At 51.0% G+C, this 20,804-nt stretch overlaps 2 protein-coding genes across 6 annotated transcripts; both read left to right on the forward strand.

The window, feature by feature from the left end:
• The first annotated feature begins 742 nt into the window (after positions 1-742).
• TARS2 (threonyl-tRNA synthetase 2, mitochondrial) lies at positions 743-18,479 on the forward strand. Of its 3 annotated transcripts, XM_032603743.1 has the most exons (20): positions 756-1,056; positions 1,384-1,580; positions 1,895-2,018; positions 2,696-2,820; positions 3,602-3,719; positions 3,838-3,902; positions 4,157-4,235; positions 5,417-5,563; positions 5,755-5,853; positions 6,160-6,377; positions 6,856-7,018; positions 7,236-7,373; positions 7,556-7,633; positions 9,541-9,641; positions 9,854-9,955; positions 10,130-10,202; positions 10,684-10,798; positions 11,777-12,793; positions 14,058-16,741; positions 17,256-18,479. In XM_032603743.1, exons 1-18 carry the CDS (start codon positions 991-993, stop codon positions 11,923-11,925), a joined length of 2,157 nt encoding a protein of 718 aa, XP_032459634.1. In that variant the 5' UTR covers positions 756-990; the 3' UTR covers positions 11,926-12,793; positions 14,058-16,741; positions 17,256-18,479. The 3 variants fall into 3 exon arrangements, with proteins under 3 accessions (XP_032459643.1, XP_032459634.1, XP_032459651.1); XM_032603760.1 differs by lacking the exons at positions 756-1,056; positions 1,384-1,580 and having other exon boundaries at positions 3,529-3,719; XM_032603752.1 differs by lacking the exons at positions 11,777-12,793; positions 14,058-16,741; positions 17,256-18,479 and having other exon boundaries at positions 743-1,056; positions 9,858-9,955; positions 10,684-10,753.
• ECM1 (extracellular matrix protein 1) lies at positions 12,607-20,754 on the forward strand. Of its 3 annotated transcripts, none has more exons than XM_032603777.1 (10): positions 12,607-12,793; positions 14,058-14,120; positions 14,201-14,302; positions 14,409-14,486; positions 14,581-14,661; positions 15,776-16,098; positions 16,367-16,741; positions 17,256-17,476; positions 17,646-17,733; positions 18,161-20,729. In XM_032603777.1, exons 1-10 carry the CDS (start codon positions 12,724-12,726, stop codon positions 18,389-18,391), a joined length of 1,632 nt encoding a protein of 543 aa, XP_032459668.1. In that variant the 5' UTR covers positions 12,607-12,723; the 3' UTR covers positions 18,392-20,729. The 3 variants fall into 3 exon arrangements, with proteins under 3 accessions (XP_032459668.1, XP_032459676.1, XP_032459660.1); XM_032603769.1 differs by having other exon boundaries at positions 12,612-12,793; positions 14,198-14,302; positions 18,161-20,754; XM_032603785.1 differs by lacking the exon at positions 16,367-16,741 and having other exon boundaries at positions 12,608-12,793; positions 18,161-20,754.
• Positions 20,755-20,804: the final 50 nt, after the last annotated feature.

The following is a 20,804-nucleotide window of genomic DNA, read 5'->3' on the forward strand; positions in this document are numbered from 1 at the left end:
GGGATAAAGGAAGTTGAGAGCTAGGATGGGAATGAGTGGCAAAGGTCTTGTGTAGGAAGCAGAGAGCTAAGATTCTAGGGTCAGGCACTTCTTTCTGAAGTGAAGAGGGAGTTGCATTGGAGTAAACTCTATTACCAGAGAAAGTCTGGTGTGGTAGAAGAATACAAGATGTGGATTCAGAATCCAGTGTCAGAGCTTACTGTTTGGCCTTAAACCACTTACCTTCTCTGACCTTAAATTCCTCATCTTTAAGATTAAGAGGTTTCTAAGGTCCCTATTTAAGCACGATGAGTATGAAGGGACTCCAAGGAGTGCCCTCTGCAGAGTTTTCGCTCTAGCCCCAAAGCGGTTATAGTCATTTGTTCTCATAGCTTGTAGCTATTGTTGCCCATTACTGTGTACCATGCAGTATATTAGGCGAGTTACATAAAATTAACCTCAACAATTCAGAATGATAACTATTATTATTCCCATTTTATAGATAAGAAAATGGAAGCTTATTAGAAATTAATTTATCCAAAATTACATAGCGATCCAGGATTTACACTAGGTATGCCTTGTCCCAAAGTCTATGCTTTTACCTGTTACCTACCTGCCAGTGGAGACTACGTAAAAGAAAACTTAGTGGTTAAAAGAAAATAACTATCCTTTCTAATCTGTTTTTCTCCCGCTCGCACTCTGGAGAATTTTCCTGCCTCTGCCCTCAAAGCCGCAGGATATCTTATTGCTACTTTGGTCTGAAACTGCAGGTCTCTGGAATTGCCCATATGTGTAACAGTTTAGGTCTTCCGGTCAGCCGGAACCAGCCGCAACTCTGCTCTCGCTGTGTGGGGTATACCTCTTCGGAGTTCCTGGAGGTGGTCCCAGACTGGAGTGGCAGCTGTAATAACCAATAGGCATGGACATTGTTGGGCCGGAAGCCAATGAGGAATCTGGCGATGGAGAAGCGGCGATCATTTATTTGAGGATGTAGGACGGGTCTGAAGGAAAATGGGGCTGTGTCAGACGTGGCGGCGGCTTCGGATCCCAGGGTTACAAGCCTGCGGGCTGCACATGGTGCGTGAGGTACCCAAAGATTCCGAACCACATTGGACCCAGCCCAGCGGAACCCCAAAGTGTAGGCTCTCAACCCAGCCTGACCCCCTCTACGTCCCGCCCTGCGTCTCCAGACCCGGCTACTCTAGCCCTTAGATGCGCCATCTTTTTCCTAGGGTCAGCAGCCTGCGGGGCCTAGGGCTCCCAGCCTAGGACCCGTTATCACCCAGTCCTTTTAAAGACTAGGGATTAGGACCACGGCCACATAAATGTTCTAATTTCCCACTGTCCCCAATCCCAAGAAGGAATGGTGGGACATGTGTTACCTCCTAACATCTTTCCCTCCAGGCAGCTGTGCCGACCCCTCCACACTGGTTGGTAGAGCGGCTTGGCCTTTTTGAGGAGCTATGGACTGCTCAGGTAAAGAGGTTAGCAAGCCTGGCACAGGAGGAACACCGGACTATCAAGATATCACTTCCTGGAGGCCAGAAAGTGGATGCTGTGGCATGGAACACAACCCCTTACCAACTAGCCCAGCAGATCAGGTATCAGGCCCATTCTGTACCTACCAGGATAATCCTTCTATCTCTGTACTTTCTCGATTTGAGCAGGGAAAGAGCTCTGTATGCTTATTCCATTCCCATCAAGACAGCTTTTCCTGCTGATCCCTTTTTATCTGCATTAGTTTCATAGTCTCTGCCCTTACTCTATCATGCTTGTGGGAAAACAACGATAGGTTCTGTTGCTCTGGTAACACATTTCCCCTTTCAAGTTTGGAGTTGCTAAGAGATTAGTCCCTCTCTACCCCTTTGGATGGTAACCTTGTTTTTCTCTTTTTCCCCATCCCCCACTGCTGAAGTTCTAAACTGGCCGATACTGCAGTGGCTGCTCAAGTGAATGGAGAACCTTATGATCTGGAGCGGCCCTTAGAGACAGATTCTGACCTCAGATTTCTGACATTCGATTCTGCAGAGGGGAAAGCAGTAAGTTTCTTCCTTATCAGGGATACAGTGGCTACTAAACGAAGAGATGTTTAAGTGGGCACTTCTAGCATTTATTTCTTTTGCCTCAGTTTCTCCATTTGCAGTTGGGAGGGAGGCCTACCGCAGATTGCTTGTCTTGAGTATTCCTGACTAAGCTGGAAACTTAGGGTGAAAGTTTTTTCTTAGCCTGGGTCTGTTAAGCAGTGATCATTGTGCTAGTGAAAGGGAGAGATATAAAGTTGAAAATAGAGGATAATATGCCACGTTAGCCCTCCAACTCTTGAGACATGCATTATAAGTCATCTCTAGCATGTATTTAATTTTAATGTGGCTTGCACAACCGAGCACATCACCTGGCCTCCTCTCCACCTTTTCATGTCAGCTTGGATGGCATGAAAACTGACTAGCCTCCTACTGCGCTCTAGAACCGGAAGCACTGAGGAGGGAGGCTTACTCTCTTCTGTGTGTTGCCTCTAGTGGCCTTCTTTCTTTTCTATTCAGTTGTTTTTGTTTTCATTTTACTTTTTACTATTTAGTGGTCACCCCAAAGTCAGGTTCCCCATTTTGTGATAGTTATTCATACTAGTTTCATGCCAGCTTCTCTGAGGAGAGGATCCGAGAGCTAGGGGCTAAAGGAGAAGGTTATGAACTCATGAACTCCTTTCTTGTGAACCCAGGTATTCTGGCACTCCAGTACCCATGTCCTGGGGGCAGCAGCTGAACAACTTCTAGGTGCTGTCCTCTGTCAAGGTCCAAGCACAGGATGTGGCTTTTACCATGATTTCTTCCTTGGAAAGGAACGGTGAGTAGTGCAAGGAAGGAGGAGAGTGATTCTGGGGTGGTTTCTTTTTCAAAGATTTCACCATATTTTACTTTATTTTTCTGTTTTTTTGAGCTATAGTTGATAAATAAAATTGTAATATAAAGTGTACACATGGTGATTTGATGCATGTATACATTGTGAAAGGATTCCCACATCGAGTTAATTATCGCATGCTTTTTTGTGTGTGTGTGAGAATGCTTAAGATGGGCTCTTAGCAAATTTGACTTATGCAATACAGAATTTATCGACTATAGTCACCATGCTATACTTTAGTTTTTCAGACCTTATTCATCTTATAACTGAAAGTTTGTACCTCTTTCCTGGGGTGTTTTCTGAGGCCTTTTTCTGGGGCCTCAGGCATGTTCAGTTTGGAGGAGAAAGAAAGCTAGGGGCAGGTCCCTCCATGCCTCAGTTGTGACATAGGTACCACTTTCTCCACTAGTCCATGTCTTTCCTTTTCTAAGTCTGCTTGAAACTTACCTTCTCTAGCTTTTATGAATTCTTCAACTTTTACTTCATCCCTCATTACTGTTGCTCTAGTTTTCTTTATCCAGATTGCCTGCACACAACATTTAATTTCGTACAGAGAGCTTTTGCTCCAGCTGTAAACTTTGTACCTGATTTCCTATTTGTTTTCCCCTAGTCTGTTTGTCTTTGCCAATAATTTTAGATGTTTTTGGAAGGCAGGATTTCATCCCATGGCCAACACCCAGGTGATGCTCCTTAGAGGATGGAAGCCAACCAACCCTCATCTTTCCAGGACAATCAAAGGCTCAGAGCTGCCTGCTTTGGAACGGATTTGTCAGGAACTTGCAGCTGCTGCTCAACCCTTCCGGAGACTAGAGGCTTCCCAGGATCAGCTTCGGCAGCTCTTCAAGGTGGAGTGGAGACACACAAGTTTAGGAGGATAATCTAGAGACGTGAGGGAAGGAGTGGCTCTCTCTCAGGACTTATTCGTGGGAATAATGACTTGTCTTCACTCTTCCCTTCTTCCAGGATAACCCCTTTAAGCTTCACCTGATCGAGGAGAAAGTGACAGGTCCAACGGCAACAGTATATGGGTGAGAGCTGTCAAGATTGAGGAAAACAGGGAGAGGTGGGGATGCACTAAAGAAGGCCAGAAATGGGGTAAGGGAAAGAAGATAGAAGGTAATCTGTTGCTCCCAAAAAAGAAATGGGAATTGATTTTTATCTCCCATTGCTTTCTCTGTGGAATAGTTCTTTATGTCTCTTTCTGTCAGCTAAACACCCTAGAGGGAGAATCCTAGAAGCTCAAGAATCTGGAAATCACTAATTGGCCCCTTCTTTCTCCCAGGTGTGGTATGTTGGTTGATCTGTGCAGAGGCCCCCACCTTCGTCATACTGGACAGATTGGAGGCCTGAAGCTGCTATCGGTCAGTTGTGAGGGCTGGGTTAGGTTGAGATTACTGTTTTCCCTGGAGTGATCTGGGGAATGGGAAGGTGATCCTCTCTGTCAGCCCCTTTTCTGCTCTGATAGCTAAGGGGGGCAATCCAGAAATAGAAACTTTGTCCCTGCCTTTTAGAAATCCCCATCTGATGACAGATACTGGACACCCTGTCAGGGCCCAGAAGCCGATTCCGAGTCCATAGTCAGACATTAGCACTAAGGGAGATGGCGAGGGAGGGCATGAACAGGCTGGACACGGTCATGTAGGGAAGGCTCCTGTGGAGAGAGCCAGTGTGGAACACCATTTGACAGGCACAGAGAGAATACTCTTAAGTCAAAGGCCTGCCCTTTCTGAAAATATTGCTCCTGGGCAAGGTGAGCTATTAGTTGGAATAGGAGCAGAGAGAGAGGGGAGAGGCAGTTGTGCAGAGCAAAAAGCCCTGGACTGAAAACCTAGGCATCTGCTCTTAGTCCTGTCTCTGCCACTGATGAAGTATACGGCCTTGGGTAAATCTCCTTACCTGTTTTCCCCATCTATAAAATGAAGCTGTTGATTCCTGTCCTACCAGTAAATCCACATCATAGAGACAAAACCAACTAACGCAAGAGAAAGTGTTTGAGGAAAAGTTAAAAGTGCTATAAAATGCAGGCTGTTTCTTATTAGTACTATACAATTGTTCAAGGAAAGAACAAGCAGAGGCATTTGAATTTCATGGATCCAGGAACAGGACCTAGTGTGGGAGACTGAGTTTTCTAGCAGCTGTATGGGAGATTGATAAGGGGATGGATAGACTAATATTTGACCAGAACTTAGGGTTACTTTCCTGAGCAGTCATTGATTAGAAGGGAAATGAACAAAGTACACGGGTGCTGGTAGGGCAGTGGTAGTGAGAATGGGGACAAAAAGAGGTGGCAGGGTAGGGTTAGAATTCAGCAGGACATATGTAGAAATCAAGGCTCAGGCACCTCCGGGGTGGTATACGTGGCAGGGGGTGTCTGGAGGATGGCGGGGGCCATCCTCCTGGTGGTGATGGTGGGAAAAGTAGACAGAGAGAGATGAGATGGGATCGTTGTCATACCTGTGATGCTTATGCTCAGAGTATCATATGAGGATTGAAAGAGGGGTTGTCCTCATCTTTCCCTTTGACTCCCTTTGTCCTCCCACAGAACTCATCATCCTTATGGAGGTTTTCTGGCACCCCAGAGACACTGCAGAGAGTGTCAGGGATTTCCTTCCCCACTGCAGAGGAGCTGAGGGCCTGGGAAGAGTGGAGGGAGGAAGCAGAGTTACGGGACCACCGGCGCATTGGGAAGGTACAGAGACTGGGAAAATGGGGGCGGGGGTGGTGATGATGATGAGGGTTGGAGAGAGATGAAGGAACCTGACTGTGAAGTTGAGAGCAGATTCGGAATCCCGCAGACTGAGCAGCTTGGTCAGTTATCTCTTCTGGGTTCCCAAGCCCCCGCTTCCCCGTTGAAGTGACCGTTGCTGTTCCCGACTCCAGGAACAGGAGCTCTTCTTCTTCCATGAACTGAGCCCCGGGAGCTGCTTCTTCCTGCCTCGAGGGACAAGGGTGTATAATGTACTCGTGGCTTTTATCAGGGTAAGGAGGACCCATGTTCAGGGGAAGGAAGACTGGGAAGGGACTGAGGGCCTAGAAGAAGCCATGTGTTAAAAGAGAGGGATTAGATAGATGTTTAAACATAAATATTGTAAAGTGCTAGTGACTTTTATCAAGGGCCTAGAAATGTGTGGTCTACAGTGAGGAGCATAGTGAGGGAGGATGGTGCTTACTAGGTTGTAGCTGTGTTCAGCATGACCTGAGAGCCCAGAAGAATCACACAGCTGCCATCCTGCTTCCTCTCCCCCTAGTCACTCTGGCCTTCCATGTCTGTACCCTCCTCTCTAGGCCGAGTACACCCGCCGTGGTTTCTCAGAAGTGAAAACCCCCACGTTGTTTTCTACGAAACTCTGGGAACTGTCAGGGCACTGGGAGCATTACCGGGAAGACATGTTTGCCCTGCAGCCCCCAGGCTCTGACAGCCATGCCGGCTCCCAGAGTGACCACTCTACCAGCCATCCCACAGGCACGCTTGCCCTCAAGCCCATGAACTGCCCTGCGCACTGGTGAGCTGGGATCCAGGAGACCTGGGTCCTCCCAGGGCTAGGGCTAGGCACCTGGTTACTAAGTACTAAGTTGTAGAAAACTTGGAATCGTATTGGAACACTTGATTTGAGTCTTGAATCTGCCCTCTAGCTCCCTGTGTGAATTTGGAAAAATCATTGCACCTCCCTAAGCCTCAGTCTCCTCATGTGTAATATCAAGGGTTTGGAGTTGCTGTCTAAGGTTCTTCTTTCAGTTCAGTGCCTGTCACGGAACAGGGGCACAGTAAGTGATGTCTGTTATTGTTGTTACTGAGATTCACTTTTGAACCAGGCAGGGCCCAGATTGTGATGAGTGGGATTGACAGGACTCAGGCATGCTGAGGCTGGAGAGCGCGTTAGCTGATGGTGCAGAGAAGGGAAGCAAGCAGCCTGGGCGGAGGAGAAGGCTTCAGGGGCTAGTTTTCCCTGTGGCCCTGACTCCTCCCCACCCCAACCTCAGCCTGATGTTCGCCCACCGGCCCAGATCCTGGCGAGAGCTGCCCCTGCGACTGGCCGACTTCGGGGCCTTGCACCGGGCCGAGGCCTCTGGCAGTCTGGGGGGACTGACCCGGCTGCGGCGCTTCCAGCAAGATGACGCTCACATCTTCTGTGCACCCGATCAGGTGGCTCTTCCCCAGCTCCACCAAAGCATTTCTAAGCCGCCTTTCATTCTCCTTGTGAACTGCCAACATTCCTGACTCTCAGTTGCCCTCTTTATATACGATAATTTAGCTACATTCTATCGCAACCTTTCCTTTATGTTTTTGCCCTCTTTTCCCCAAACTACCACCACCCCAGAGCTCTAGCTAGCACACAGCTCATCTGCCCTTATTCCCCCAGCTGGAAGCAGAGATCCGAGGCTGTCTTGATTTCCTCCGCTCTGTCTACACTGTCCTTGGGTTCTCCTTCAGCTTGGCACTGTCTACCCGGCCATCTGGCTTCCTGGGAGAGCCTTGCCTTTGGGACCAGGCTGAGCAGGTGAGCAGGTGGTAGGGAAGCAGAGGCAGATAAACCAGTCTCTGATGGAAGGAGAGGGGAGATGGGAATCAGGGTCCCTGGTAGAGACGTATGCTGAGAGGGTCACTGTTGGGGACTAGAGGGATCTGTTGCTCATAAAGTTTAAGATGACATATTCCTCTCTTGTATCCTTTCCTCTAAAGGTCCTTCAACAGGCCCTAGAAGAATTTGGAGAACCCTGGGACCTCAACCCTGGAGATGGTGCCTTCTATGGGCCTAAGGTAAGCTGGGGACCATGGTTAGAGTCTTATTTATTCCTTTTTTTGTTTTGTTTTATTAACTGTTTAATAGATACGAAGGAATGTTTTTAAATTTGTGTAAGATATAAAGAAGGGCAGTACATCTCCTGCTCTCATGGAACTTAGGTCTGGTGAAGGCTCTGAGAGGTAAATAGGGTGTTTCAGCACCGTGGGATCAGTGCTGTGTAGGTACTAAGGGGGCACGTTACTCAGGAGGGTCAGGAAAGGCTTCCCATAGGAATCTCTTTCCAATCTGAAAGGTAATCGTTGGCCAAGTAAAAAGGTGCTTCAGGAGGGAATGTTGGGGGCTTCCCTGGTGGCGCAGTGGTTGAGAGTCCGCCTGCTGATGCAGGGGACACGGGTTCGTGCCCCGGTCCAGGAAGATCCCACATGCCGCGGAGCGGCTGGGCCCGTGAGCCACAGCCACTGGGCCTGCGCGTCCAGAGCCTGTGCTCCGCAACGGGAGAGGCCACAACAGTGAGAGGCCCGCGTACAGAAAAAAAAAAAGGAGGGAACGTTGTAGGCAGAGGCTGGGGCGAAGAGTAAAAATTCACATGGCAAGTTGGAAGAGGTGAAAGAAGTCGGGGAAAAAGGACTGTAAAGTGTCTGCTGGATTTAGTGAAAAGGCTGTTAGGTTTTGAGGGTCCATTTTTCAGTAAAGTGGGGACTAGACGTGGAGTCAGAAGTGAATGAATGAACCTAACACTTCCAAGAACATTGGCTCTTATAAAGGCAAAGGAGAGTAGCTGGCAGATCCAAAGAGATGTTGATGAAGGGAGAGACTTGAGAATTTTTAAATGCCGTGATGAGAGGGAGCCTGTTTGGGTCAGGGAGAAGTTGAAGTTGTAGAAGGGGTTTCAGTAGAGGAAAGTTTCTGGGGAGTCTTGAGGGTTGGGATCCAGAACGCTTCACAGAAAGAAGCACCTGTGCTGTTGTTTAGGGGGTAGAAGGAGAGGCTTGGGGGTAGGTGCCAGGATATTTATAGGTATGGTGACAGAAGTTGAGACATTTTCCCATCTCATGATACCAACTATCAGAATTCTCCATGAGATGGGAGGCAGGATCATTTGCTGAGATAGGAGTGGAGAATAGGAGAGTTGTCAGTGCGGGGGTTGAAGATGGGAAGAGAGGAGAAAGCTTGAAAATCCTTGAGGAGAGCAGGATGCAGAGCTGATTAGGGCAGCCAGAGGATTGCAGGCAGCAGCACGGGTTCAATTGAGGTTCACAACAGCGACTTGCATCAGTTGCTGTGCTTGCTTCTGTGTTGTGTGTGGCGTGTTGGGCAGCACTGGGCACTTCTGTTCCAGGGCCAAGGAGGTGGGATGCTAGGGTGCCACCAGGGTGGGGTTTTGTCATGTGGATGTGACAGAAGAACAGTGATACCAGGGAACCAGGGAGAGTGGTTACAGCTGCATGGGGAAAGAAACGGGTGGGAGAGGCTGAGAGGCCTGTGAATGGGAAGAAAAATGAAGAGTTAAGGAGCCGAGAGATTGAAGAGCCATTAATAGGAATAATTGTCAGAGCTGGAAGGACAAGAGATAGTAATCAGAGCAGGTGTCTGATGGACTGTTTCAGAGGTGCAGCCATTCTGGGCGATGACAACATGAAGGATGTAGCCATAGTGTGGGCACGGATGAAGGTCTCTGAGATGAGGAACTCAGGGAATTGAGAGGCCAGGGTGAGGATGGGCCGTTCATGTGAATGTTGATGCTCCCTGATAATACACCACTATTAAGTGGAAAGAGCCACCGCCAGAGTCTGCAGCACGATGCAGCTGGGTGACACGTCTCTCCACACAACCTGGGATGTGGCTAGGTAGAAGGGGGGGCACGCATAATGGAGGATACTGGTTCTGGTTTCTTTCATGTCCTCCCTTCTGTCTCCTCCAGATTGACGTGCACCTCCGCGATGCCCTGGGTCGGCCCCATCAGTGTGGGACAATCCAGCTTGACTTCCAGCTGCCCCTGAGATTTGACCTCCAGTACAAGGGGTACAGAACCTTGTCCTGTCCCCTTTTCCCTTGGCCCGTGGAATAGGTGGAGAACAACTTCCCTTTCTGCCTTTGACCCTAAAAACTAAACCACATCCTCCACACCCTCCCTTGCCAGGGCTGAAGATTCTTGGAAACTGGAAGGTGATCTTGGGTGCACATTGTGTGACACTTTTCCATTCCATCCACCCCCCCTCCCCTTTCCCTCCAAGGCAGGCGGGGGCCCTGGAGCGTCCAGTCCTCATTCATCGAGCAGTGCTAGGTTCTGTGGAAAGGATGTTGGGAGTGCTGGCGGAAAGCTGCGGGGGAAAATGGTGAGACCTCTGACTCCCGATTCCTGTTCTGGCCCTCAAGCCAGGTAGTGCGTGCTCCACATCCTGGCTCCCTTCCGACTCCACTTCTGTTTCCTTCTAGAATCTGCTCCCTGCATCCACACTTGGGGTCTGAGCCAGGATAAATAATTTGCCTTCCTCTGTTCTCTCAATCAGGCCACTATGGCTGTCACCATTCCAGGTGGTGGTCATACCTGTGGGAACTGAGCAAGAGGAATATGCCAGGGAGGTGAGGAGTTGGGGGTGAGGATGGGGACGAGCAGTGGGTAGCAGAGGCCACATGGGGTAATGAAAGGGGCACGGCACTTGGAATCACAAGACTGCACTCAAATTAATAAATGTTGAATGCTGACAACAGAGCACTTGGCACAAAAGGGGGCTTGGAGAAATGTTTGTTTTATTTTTCCTTTCTAGAGAGAAGTAAGGATATGGACAGTACTAGAGTCGAGCAGCTGGTTGGGTAGAGTGGTGTCTAGAAACAGGCAGAGTCCAGGGAGGCCTGGCTCCAGGAGGAGGCCGACAAGGAGGCTGTGGGGCTGGGGAGAGGCCTCAGTGTAGAGAGTGAGGAGAGTTTGTCCTTGAGAACTGGAGAGCCTTGAGGCAAAGGAAGGAGGGGCAGATGGGGGAGCTTGGGGAAAACTGGCATCAGACTGTTCTAGCTCCTCAGCCTTCTGTTAAATCAGGTTCCTGTCAATGATCCTCTACCCCAGGCACAGCGGAGCCTGCAAGCTGCAGGACTGGTTGGCGACCTGGATGCTGACTCCGGACTGACCCTCGGCCGGAGGATCCGCCGGGCTCAGCTTGCCCACTACAATTTTCAGTTCGGTGAGACCGGGTTAGCACAGCCCTCAGAGCCTTGCACTCTTCCACTCGGCCTGTATGTTGTTCTTCCCTGTCTACTACGTTTGGTCATCCGCGTATTTGGGTAAATTGCAGCTCATTACCTGAGCTGGGCAGGAGCCAGGATTCAGAACTCCTGAGCCATTTGGACTCCAGGCTCCTTCACCCCCTGACCAGCACCTCTGACCCTCAGAACAGTTTTCTTCTGACCCCCGCCCTAGCTCTTGGTGTCTGTTAGTAATTAGCCAAGGGAGCATCAGAAAGGAACAGGAAGGGTTAATAAGGCGTTAATTAGTTAGCTTTGCTTATTCTAGACCTAGATAGAGTCAGCCCTAAGGGATGAGGAGAAAGGCCTTAAGAAAAATAGTCTAGGCCTACCTTGCTCCTTTTTTTCATTTTCCAAGGTTCAGAGCTCTGTCTTGAAGGCAAGGAGTAGGTACGTCTCAGCCAGATTACCTGGTTCTCTAGTTTTACACATCCACTCATCCTGCCAGCCTTGGAGCAAGCTGCCCATGATCCCTTGGACTTGCACGTGTGTCATCCACCCTGCCACCCTCCCCTTTCTCTAAAGTACACACACACACACACACACACACACACACACACACACGCCTGCGTGTGTGTGTGTGCGCGCGCGCGCGCTGTCTCTCTCTCTCTCTCTCTCTCTCTGGATCTGCTTCTTGATCTGTTTGTCTTTCTTTGGCTGACCCTACTATCTCTGACCCCTGGGATCCTGAGTGGAAGTGATAAGGCATGTAAGAGAACGTCTGGAATATTTCTGTATCTCCTCAGGATGACCAGGGAACTGGAGAGCAAGAGATAGCTAAATATATCCTTTCCCGGAACCATGTCTGAGCTCTGCTCTTCCTAAAGATTTCGGTCTCTTAAATTGCTGCATAGCAAAAGGAGATATCCTCTGGATAAATTTGCCCTGAGATTCGCAAACCTCCCCTCTTTCTGCAGTGGTTGGCCAGAAAGAGCAGAGTAAGAGAACAGTGAACGTTCGGACTCGAGATAATCGTCGACTTGGGGAACGAGACTTGGTCGAGGCTATACAGCGGCTACTGGAGCTACAGAACACCAGGGTCCCAAATGCTGAAGAAATTTTCTGAGCTTTTGTGTACAGATGTGGCAAAGACCTGTAGGAGCTATCAGGCCCCCTTAACACGGAGGGGCCCAACCTAACTGACAAGAGTCTGAAGTCCCCCAGACCCCTCAGAACTCGTGTGGAGGCATGAATCTGCTCTCATGAAAAGAGATTTGGTCTGGGGGAAGCTGTAGCTGTTTGGATGTGAGGAGAGTGAAACTAAAAATAATAAACTTGAAGTTACTGGGAATGTGTCTTCATCTCTAACTCCTGGTGGGGACATAAAAGGGAGTTTGACTCTGTCTCCCACTCTTTTGTCCTAGGGGGTTGGGGTAATTGAAAAGGGGCTCTCACTGGTCGGGGAGCTCCCTGGGATAGCTGTCCTGTTCCCCTGTCTAAACTCCTCAGTGCCCTGTTTCCCCAGCCCCAATTCAGCAGGTTGTCAGATCCATTCTCCAAAGAAGGCCAAATGGAGAAATTGAGGCACAAAACAAAGTCTCAGACCTCTCTTGCTCCAGGATTCTCAGAATCAGTTTCTCTTGGGGTTGGGTTCACCATTGTTCTCAATCCTGTCAGGAGCCTTCAGGGTGTGTGGGAGGAGTGTCTGCCAGAGGAGGAGCAGCTGGGACTGAGTCATGGCCGGATGCTGAGGAGGGCGGTAGCTATCCCCAGATAGACTATAAAGAGGAGAAGGAACCAGCCCTGAAGTTCACAACAGCAGTAACAGCAACTGGAGAAGCAGGTTTCCAGAAGCCCGGCTCTTCAAATCAGATCTGCCTGAGAGGACCTACGTGGGTGGCCACTGACCAGTCCTTGCCCCAGGATGGGGACCACGTCCGGAGCAGCCTTGGTCTTGGCCTGTTTAGCTGTTGCTTCTGTAGCCTCTAAGAGAGGTGAGTTGGGGTCAGAGCCAGCACTTGGAAAGGGGGCCTGGCCAGCATGGGCCTGGGGCCTGGGTCCGGCCATCCCAGATGGCTCATCACCAGCAAAAGGATGCCCTATTTGGCTGCCTTTTTCTGAGCAGGCCTGTGGTGAGCCTAGGCACTGGAGCCTTTAACCAGGGAGGGGAGCAGGGGTACAGAAAGAAAGGAGTTCCTAGAGATTGCTGCCAAGAAACACATATTGGAGTCAAACGGACAACTGCGGGGGTGGATGGATTCACAGAGTGAGGGGCCTGATGTATATGTGGCACCTATTAGCCAGAAGTGAGAAGAAGAGGAGCTCCCAGGCTGCTCAAAACCAGTCTACTGACCCAGAGAGCCTTGACTGGCTCCCTACCTGGTTAGGAGAAGAGAGGGCATCATCCATCTACAGGGGACCAGGCACAGCCACTCTCTAGCTCACACACACGTTATCTGCTTGGATGCCAAACAAAACGTTACTGTGGGAAACTATTGCATGTGTGTCATAGATCTAATCTATCTGGAAGGCCCTGTCTTGTCCTTCCCAGGTCCTGGTCTTTTGTGACTGCAGATCAGCTACAGGTGATTACTTTCCCTGTGGCTTTCTCTTACATGCCTTTCTCTTTTCTAGTTGTGGCACGTAGGCTCCAGGGCACATGGGCTCTGTAGTTGTGGTGTGCAGGTTTCAGAATGCGTGGGCTCTCCATATTGCCTCAGGAGTCCTGAACCATCCCAGTTTCCCAGGTCCTAAATTGAGACCTGAACTAAGGGGGATCTGAGACTAGCTGAAGGGGAGGTACTTCAACTTCTGCGTGGGCTCCTTCCCAGAAGGCCCAAAGATGTTTAAAGGGCCTGTGGTAGGCAGGAGGGTGGAGGAGATGGGCAGGTGAGGCTCCAGCCAGTTCAAGGTCTGGACTGTGGAGAGAGCCCAGAAGCTATAAGGGAAAGACACTGACACAAGATTAAGGCCTTCCTCCCCAGCCCCATGTGTCACACTCCCTTTAGGCCTGGACTTGGGAGACCCAAGGCTTTGAGCATGGTAGAGGTGAGGCTGTCAGATTATCACACCCAATCGGCCTTGACCAGGTGTGTTTGGGGGGTGGCTTAGGGGACATGGGGCAGGAGCAGTACAGAGAGGCTTCTGGTGTCTTGGTCATCTTTTCTAAGCTCTTAACCTCTACTGCCTCCCCTTCCCATGCTCAGGGCCAGGAAAGGGCCCCTCAAAACCACCCCTGACTTACCCTTCCTCTTCCAGGCATCAAGGCTTCAGGGCAGAGGGAGCTGGGGCCAGTGCACCTCACCCACCCACTTCAAGAAGGTAAGAGTTTGGGGGAGTGGCATGGGATTGGGGTTCCAGGAGGAAATGTAGGCTCTGACCATCTCCCTTCTTGCCAGTAGTTGGCTATGCTGCACCCCCTTCCCCACCTCTGACCAGAGCTCTCGCCATGGATCACCCCGACACCTCTCAGCATAGCCCTCACTTTGAAGGACAGAGTGAAGGTAAGTCTCAGTTGCACCTCTAGGTTTCTAGTCTGACTTACTTCCTGATCTTCAGAATGGGAGGGGAAGAAGGAGTGGGCTACTTAACACACTCTGCTTTCTGTAGTACAGCCATCTCCATCTCAGAAAGCCATCCCTGTCCAAGAGGAGCTGCCCCCTCCCCAACTCCCTGTGGAAAAGAAAGGTGAGTGCCTGCCCTTTCCCTCACTTCCACCCACTACATCTTGCTGACATCAGCCTGAGCCTTGCTCTTTTGTGTCCTCATCCCTATCTTGCAGAGGATCTGCCTCTCCCTCAAGAGGCCGTCACCCTACAAGAAGAGCTGTCCCCTCCCCAGGTCCCTATTGAACAGAAGGAAGGTAAGTGACTCCTTCCCCTCTTTACCCTCCTGCCTACCCGTGGCTGACAGCATGGGCTTTGGGGCTTCTGCCACTTACTAGCTGTGTAATAACCTTGGGTAAGTTACCTCTCTAAGCCTTAGTTCATTTGTAAAATTGGGGAAATAATACCTATTTTATAAAATTATAAGATTACATGACACAAAAGTAGCATTTACTTTCACTTCTCTATTGAGTTACTTTTTTTTTTTAAAGCATATGCTATTTCTTTTTTTTTAAATTTTATTTATTGATTGATTTTGGGCTGTGTTGGGTCTTTGTTGCGGCACGCAGGATCTCTGTTGAGGCATGCGGGATCTTTCGTTGCAGCATGCAGGTTTCTCTCTAGTTGTGGCGTGCGGGTTTTTTTCTCTTTTCTAGCTGTGGCGCATAGGCTCCAGGGCACATGGGCTCTGTAGTTGTGGTGCGCAGGTTCCAGAATGCGTGGGCTCTCTAGTTGAGGCGTGCGAGCTCAGTAGTTGTGGCATGCAGGTTTAGTTGCCGTGTGGCATGTAGGATCTTAGTTCCCTGACCGGGGATCGAACCCGCGTCCCCTGCATTGGAAGGCGGATTCTTTACCACTGGACCACCAGGAAAGTCCCTCTATTGAGTTACTTTTTATGAATGGGAACTGGCCTGTCTTCTAGAGATGCCCGTCCCAACATGAATGTTGTTTTACGCATCTCCTTCTACCCCAGTAGACCCATCTTTCCTTTATCAAGAGGAGATGACCTTCCAATCTAAACACAGAGAGAGTGACAGCTTTAGTCTGTCCATCCCCCAGCTTTAATGCTCAGACCCTGGTCGGGGTAGTGGGGTGGGGGAGCAGGTATTCTGAGCCTTGGGAAGCAGCAAAGGGAGCAGGCGTGATTCAGGGTCAGGGAGCTATAAGGGTGACACCTTTCATGACTCAGGTCTCTTCCTTTTGGTCAGTCATTCTGAAGTTAAGAGCCACGAATTCATTTGTCCCCTTTTCCTCTATATCCTCCCAACACTTTCTCCTCAACCCCAACTTCTTTCAATCCTCCCAACTCAATCCAGCCTTTCTCTATCCCTCTGCATGTTCCCCCTTCCCACTCTGTTCTCCCCATTCTAGAAAAGCTGGCTCCCTTCATGGACCACAGCCCCCCAGAGCCTGAGTCTTCGAATCCAGCCCAGCACTGCCAACAGGGCGGACACCAAGGTGGCTGGGGCCACCGGCTGGATGGCTTCCCCCCTGGGCGGCCTTCTCCGGACAATCTGGACCAGATCTGCCTTCCTAATCGTCAGCATGTGGTGTACGGCCCTTGGAACCTGCCACAGACTGGCTTTTCCCACCTTGTTCGTCAGGGTGAGACCCTCAATTTGCTGGAGACTGGATATTCCCGCTGCTGCCGCTGTCACAGCTACACAAACCGCTTGGACTGTGCGAAAGTCACGGTAAGGGTTGGGCTCTTGATCCTGGGGATGTCCTTTAACCCCCAGACAGTATGTGTGTGTTTCGAGGACTAGAGGCCTAGGCCTGGGTATGCAGGAACCTCAGGTCCCTTTCATTGGCCCTACCTTGGGCCTCCTCATTGTGCCAGAAGAGCAGAGGACAGCCTCTGCCTCTTTATTATCTGCATACCCAGGGTCCTTTTTGGAGCCTGGGAGGAAAACAGGTATGTGGAGAGTGGGCTACCAGGCTGATCTACTCCTCTTGCTCTAGTGGGAAGACGCAATGACCCGGTTCTGTGAGGCTGAGTTTTCTGTTAAGACCCGACCCCATTGGTGCTGCAAACGTCAGGGGGAGGCTCGATTCTCCTGCTTCCAAGATGAAGCTCCCTGGCCACACTACCAGCTCCAGGCCTGCCCCAGCCACCAGCCTGGTATTTCCTCGGGTCCTGAGCTGCCTTTTCCCCCTGGGCTACCCACACTGGACAATATCAAGAACATCTGCCACCTAAGACGCTTCTGCTCTGTGCCACGCAACCTCCCAGCTACTGACCCCATCCAGAGGCAGCTGCAGGCTCTGACCCAGCTGGAGGGGGAGTTCCAGCACTGCTGCCGGCAGGGGAACAACCACACCTGTACATGGAAGGCCGTAAGTGGGCATCCCAGCATCCTGAGAGCCTGTCTGCCTGCCCTCCTGTCTCTGACCTCTGATCCCACCAGCCTATTTATCATCCATGTACCTACCCCCTGTGAGCATGTCTGCCCATTCATCTGCTTGTGAATGTCCGTGCATCCACTGTGTTCTTTGTCTGAGTTTGTTCATCGTGCACTTTCATCCTGCACTCCTGGCCTTGTCCACCCAATACCCTACACATGTACCTGTCTGCCATCTATCTGTCCAGCTCTGGCCTCACCTGACCCTCTCTGTCTACCGTTCCAGCACATCTCCTGTGGCCAGCTCCGAACCTCATCTGTTCTTCTACCCTTCCACCTTCCCAATCCCATACATCCACAGCTGCTTCCTTGCCCTCTGGTTCTTTGCCCTTTCCTTTTGGCACCCGGGGCTGAAAGTCCCTCATCTCATAGCGTAGGGCAGTGAGGGAAGCAGTGGGTCAGGAGGGCCAAGTGTCCAGGCTTCTGATTTTCCTTTCTCTGGCCCACAGTGGAAGGATACCCTTGATGGCTACTGTGATCAGGAAAAGGCTACAAATACCCACCACTACTCATGTTGCCACTACCCTCCTAGTCCTGCCCGAGATGAGTGCTTTGCCCGGCAGGCTCCCTATCCCAACTATGACCGGGACATCTTGACCCTGGACCTCAGCCGAATCACCCCCAACTTCATGAGTCATCTCTGTGGAAATCAAGGAGTTTTCACCAAGCAGTGAGTCTTGCCCAGTTCTTTCCCAACTCTTTTCCCTTCTCCAAAACGTCCCTTTTGGGGCACCCTCTGGGGCACTCTTGGGAAGAGCAAAATCATGGTCTGCAAGCACCATTTTGATGCCTGGAGACACCCAAAGACCCTGACCCCTACCTGTTTCCCACCAACATAGTAAGCAGATTCCTGGGCTGATCCAGAACGTGACTGCCCGCTGCTGTGACCTGCCGTTTCCAGAGCAGGCCTGCTGTGCTGAGGAGGAGGTGAGTGTGAGGGCAGGGGGTCATAGTCTCCAGAGGAACGCAGAGGAGGGGAGAGAGAGGGCTGGAACTGCAGGATACCCCTTCTTTTAGTACCTCAAACCAGCCCATAGAAATAATGAGGACTACTGGGGAGATCTTTTTTCTTGGTTCCAGGAGTCTTCACTTCTGACCTGACCTGCTCGCCATCTCTAAGTGCCTATTATGTCTTCTCTGGGCCTCTAGCTTCTGGCATTTCCAGATGTTCACATCTGTCCATCACAAGGAGTCTAGCTGTGGAAGGCAGCCTGGTACTCTCTCTGAGCCCCAGAAGGGATCTAGGGAGAGAGCAGTAGAAACTGAGGGAAGGGGGACTTTGGACATCCAAGTAACCAGGCCTGACCTCTGACAACCTTCCTCCCCTATCGTGTCCGCTTTACTCCTTCATCAGAAATCATCCTTTATTGATAACCTGTGTGGTCCCCGACGTAACTTCTGGCGAGACTCTGCCTTCTGCTGTAAACTGAGTCCTGGGGATGAACAGATCAACTGCTTCAACACTAATTATCTGAGGAATGTGGCTCTAGTGGCTGGAGACATTAGGGATGCCAAGGACCAGAGGGAGCAGGGCCCAACTTGGGGAACAAATATCAGCCCCACCCCTGAGCCCAAGGAAGAGTGAGTCACCCCAGAGCCTTGGAGGATCAGATTGGGGGACCCCATCGCACCCTCCTGGAATACTCATTACAGTAAACACCTCTTGGATTTGGCCTCATTGTGTCTGTTGTCTCACACAAACACACCCTCCTAAGCCTGCCCGATTTTCTTCAGTGTCTGGCCCCTGAGGCCCACTGCCCCACCCCCACTAACTGAGCTGAAGTCTTTCCACAGGCTTTGTTGGGACCAAAACTAAATGGTTTAACTTCAGTGTTTGTCATCTTGAATTTATTCACACATTTAAAAGGAATGTCACTTTGTTAGCTGGCTATCAGGATTCAGAAGTGAAAAAGATATGATTCATGTCTTTGGTGAGCCCCCGAAATGCACAGTCCTGCCTGACATTTTTTAATCTTCCCTTCTGATCCTTGGAGTCCATGTGTTTATTCATTCAGTATACATTGATTGAACTGTCGATGTGCACTGTGCTAGACTGCAGGATACACATTCGGAAAACATACAGTTCCTTCCTTCAGGTTGCTCACATTCCAGGAACCTAGCAGGTGTGATTAGTGTTGTGGTACAGGGCTGCCAGAGTGCCAGTATGCTCAGAGCACTTGATAACCGGGCCAGAGCTGGGAGTAGGGGCTGGGGGCAGTAGGGGTGCACCAGGGAAGGCCTCTGCAGGGGTGAGGTCGGAGCTTCTCCAGGAGAAGTAGAGGGTACGAGAGGCAGGTACGGACCAGGCGAAGGGGCAACTCATGCAGAAGCACAAAGGCTGAAAGGACCTGACGGTGGTTGTTCCTCCCAGATGAGTCTGGAAAGATGAGCAGGAGCTCATCACGAATGACTCATCTGCCCGGCTTAAAGGGCCTCTTGGCACCTCTGCCCGCTAGGGCACCGGTGGTTTCAAGCAGAATATGTGTTCACATTTGCCTTTTAGGATGTCTAGTCGGCAGCCAGCCAGGCAGGTACCTGGGAGGCCAGTTCGGACAGTGTCGTGCCAATGCCTGAGGGGAGGGCGCCGTAGCACCCAGACCGGAGCTAGACCACAGGGTGGCGGGACCCTGCGGCCCTTCGAGGTTGACCACAGGAAACCGGAGCCTCCAGGCTGGAGCTGAAAGAACTGGAATGAAGGCTTAGTACTGTGGGGACTCGTCCTCTGTGATTCTGCTGCCTGGACAACTTTCCAGAAAGCAGGACGTCCCCTGCTTATGGAGGAAGAGGGCGAAACAGGGACTGCCGTCCTTCCCCAGCCGGGGACTAGATAAGCCCCAGCAGCTCTAAAACTGACACCCGCCATTCCCTCCGCTCCTCCACCGCCTTTTATTTATTTACTTACACTTTGCCCGCATAGCAGTTTTTAACCCATCAGCGTCTTAGCAGCTCCTTCGCCTGTCCGTCAGCACGAGGGCCAATGAGCGGGCGAGAGACACTCCGTGCCCCGCCCCTGCGACTGCAACCCGGCCAGCGCGGGCCTGCTCTACCCCGGCCGCGCGCTCGCGCTCGGGTAGCGCTCTCGTAGGGCGTCAGCTTCTGTGTGCAGACGTCTGGGCCCATTTTTTTTTTTTTTTTTCTCGGTAGGCGGGTCTCTCACTGTTGTGGCCTCTCCCGTTGCGGAGCACAGGCTCCGGACGCGCAGGCTCAGCGGCCATGGCTCACGGGCCTAGCGGCTCACGGGCCTAGCCGCTCCGCGGCATGTGGGATACTTCCGGACCGGGTCACGAACCTGTGTCCCCTGCATCGGCAGGCGGACTCTCAACCACTGCGCCATCAGGGAAGCCCTGGGCCCATTCTGATCGACTCTGGGCGTCAGAGACCGGGCTGGCAGAGGCAGGGCGCACTCCTTCCCCGACCCCGTGCGTCCGTCCGCCCTCGGTGTACTGGTCCAAACCAGCTCGCGGGGCAGAGCCCCGGCCGGTGGACGGACAGGCGGGCAGCTCCGCCGGCAGAGGCACCACTAACGGGCTCTGTCCCAACAGGAGCTTCCCGGAGATGCTTTCGTACGGCATTTGCAAAGCGCCCCGCCAAGTCTGGAGAGGGAGTCCGAGACGAGTTGGACCACAGTCCCAGCCCCGAGGAGTTGACAGTCTACCGGGGAGGAGAGGAAGGAAACCAGGAAAGCAATAGTAAGCAGCTATCATGAAAGAATATCAAGTGCTAAATAGATATAAGCATCAAGAACTGAGAGTTAAAAGAAGTAATTATCTGTAGGAATCGGGGTACTGTTAAATGGAGGAGGTGGCTTTCCACAGAGCCCCGAAGCATGAATAGGATTGCTGTTAGTTACCATATGGTGAACCTGTTAACACTTATGGCAATTCGTTGTATAGAAAAACTTAAAATATATTAAATTCAATACAGTGTTGGATGTCAATTATATCTCAATAAAACTGGAAGAAAAAAATAAGTAAAATAAAATGTACTAAGTTCAGATA

The sequence above is a fragment of the Phocoena sinus genome, chromosome 1, assembly GCF_008692025.1.
Source record: "Phocoena sinus isolate mPhoSin1 chromosome 1, mPhoSin1.pri, whole genome shotgun sequence".
Taxonomy (NCBI): domain Eukaryota; kingdom Metazoa; phylum Chordata; class Mammalia; order Artiodactyla; family Phocoenidae; genus Phocoena; species Phocoena sinus.

Coding starts and splice junctions, on each gene's coding strand:
- TARS2 (XM_032603743.1), top strand. CDS start 991: ATGGGGCTGTGTCAGACGTGGCGGCGGCTTCGGATCCCAGGGTTACAA. Junction 5,854..6,159: donor TACTCGTGGCTTTTATCAGG/GTAAGGAGGACC, acceptor CCTCCTCTCTAG/GCCGAGTACACCCGCCGTGG. Junction 10,203..10,683: donor AAGAGGAATATGCCAGGGAG/GTGAGGAGTTGG, acceptor CCTCTACCCCAG/GCACAGCGGAGCCTGCAAGC.
- ECM1 (XM_032603769.1), top strand. CDS start 12,724: ATGGGGACCACGTCCGGAGCAGCCTTGGTCTTGGCCTGTTTAGCTGTT. Junction 14,121..14,197: donor CACCCACCCACTTCAAGAAG/GTAAGAGTTTGG, acceptor CCTTCTTGCCAG/TAGTTGGCTATGCTGCACCC. Junction 14,303..14,408: donor CTTTGAAGGACAGAGTGAAG/GTAAGTCTCAGT, acceptor TGCTTTCTGTAG/TACAGCCATCTCCATCTCAG.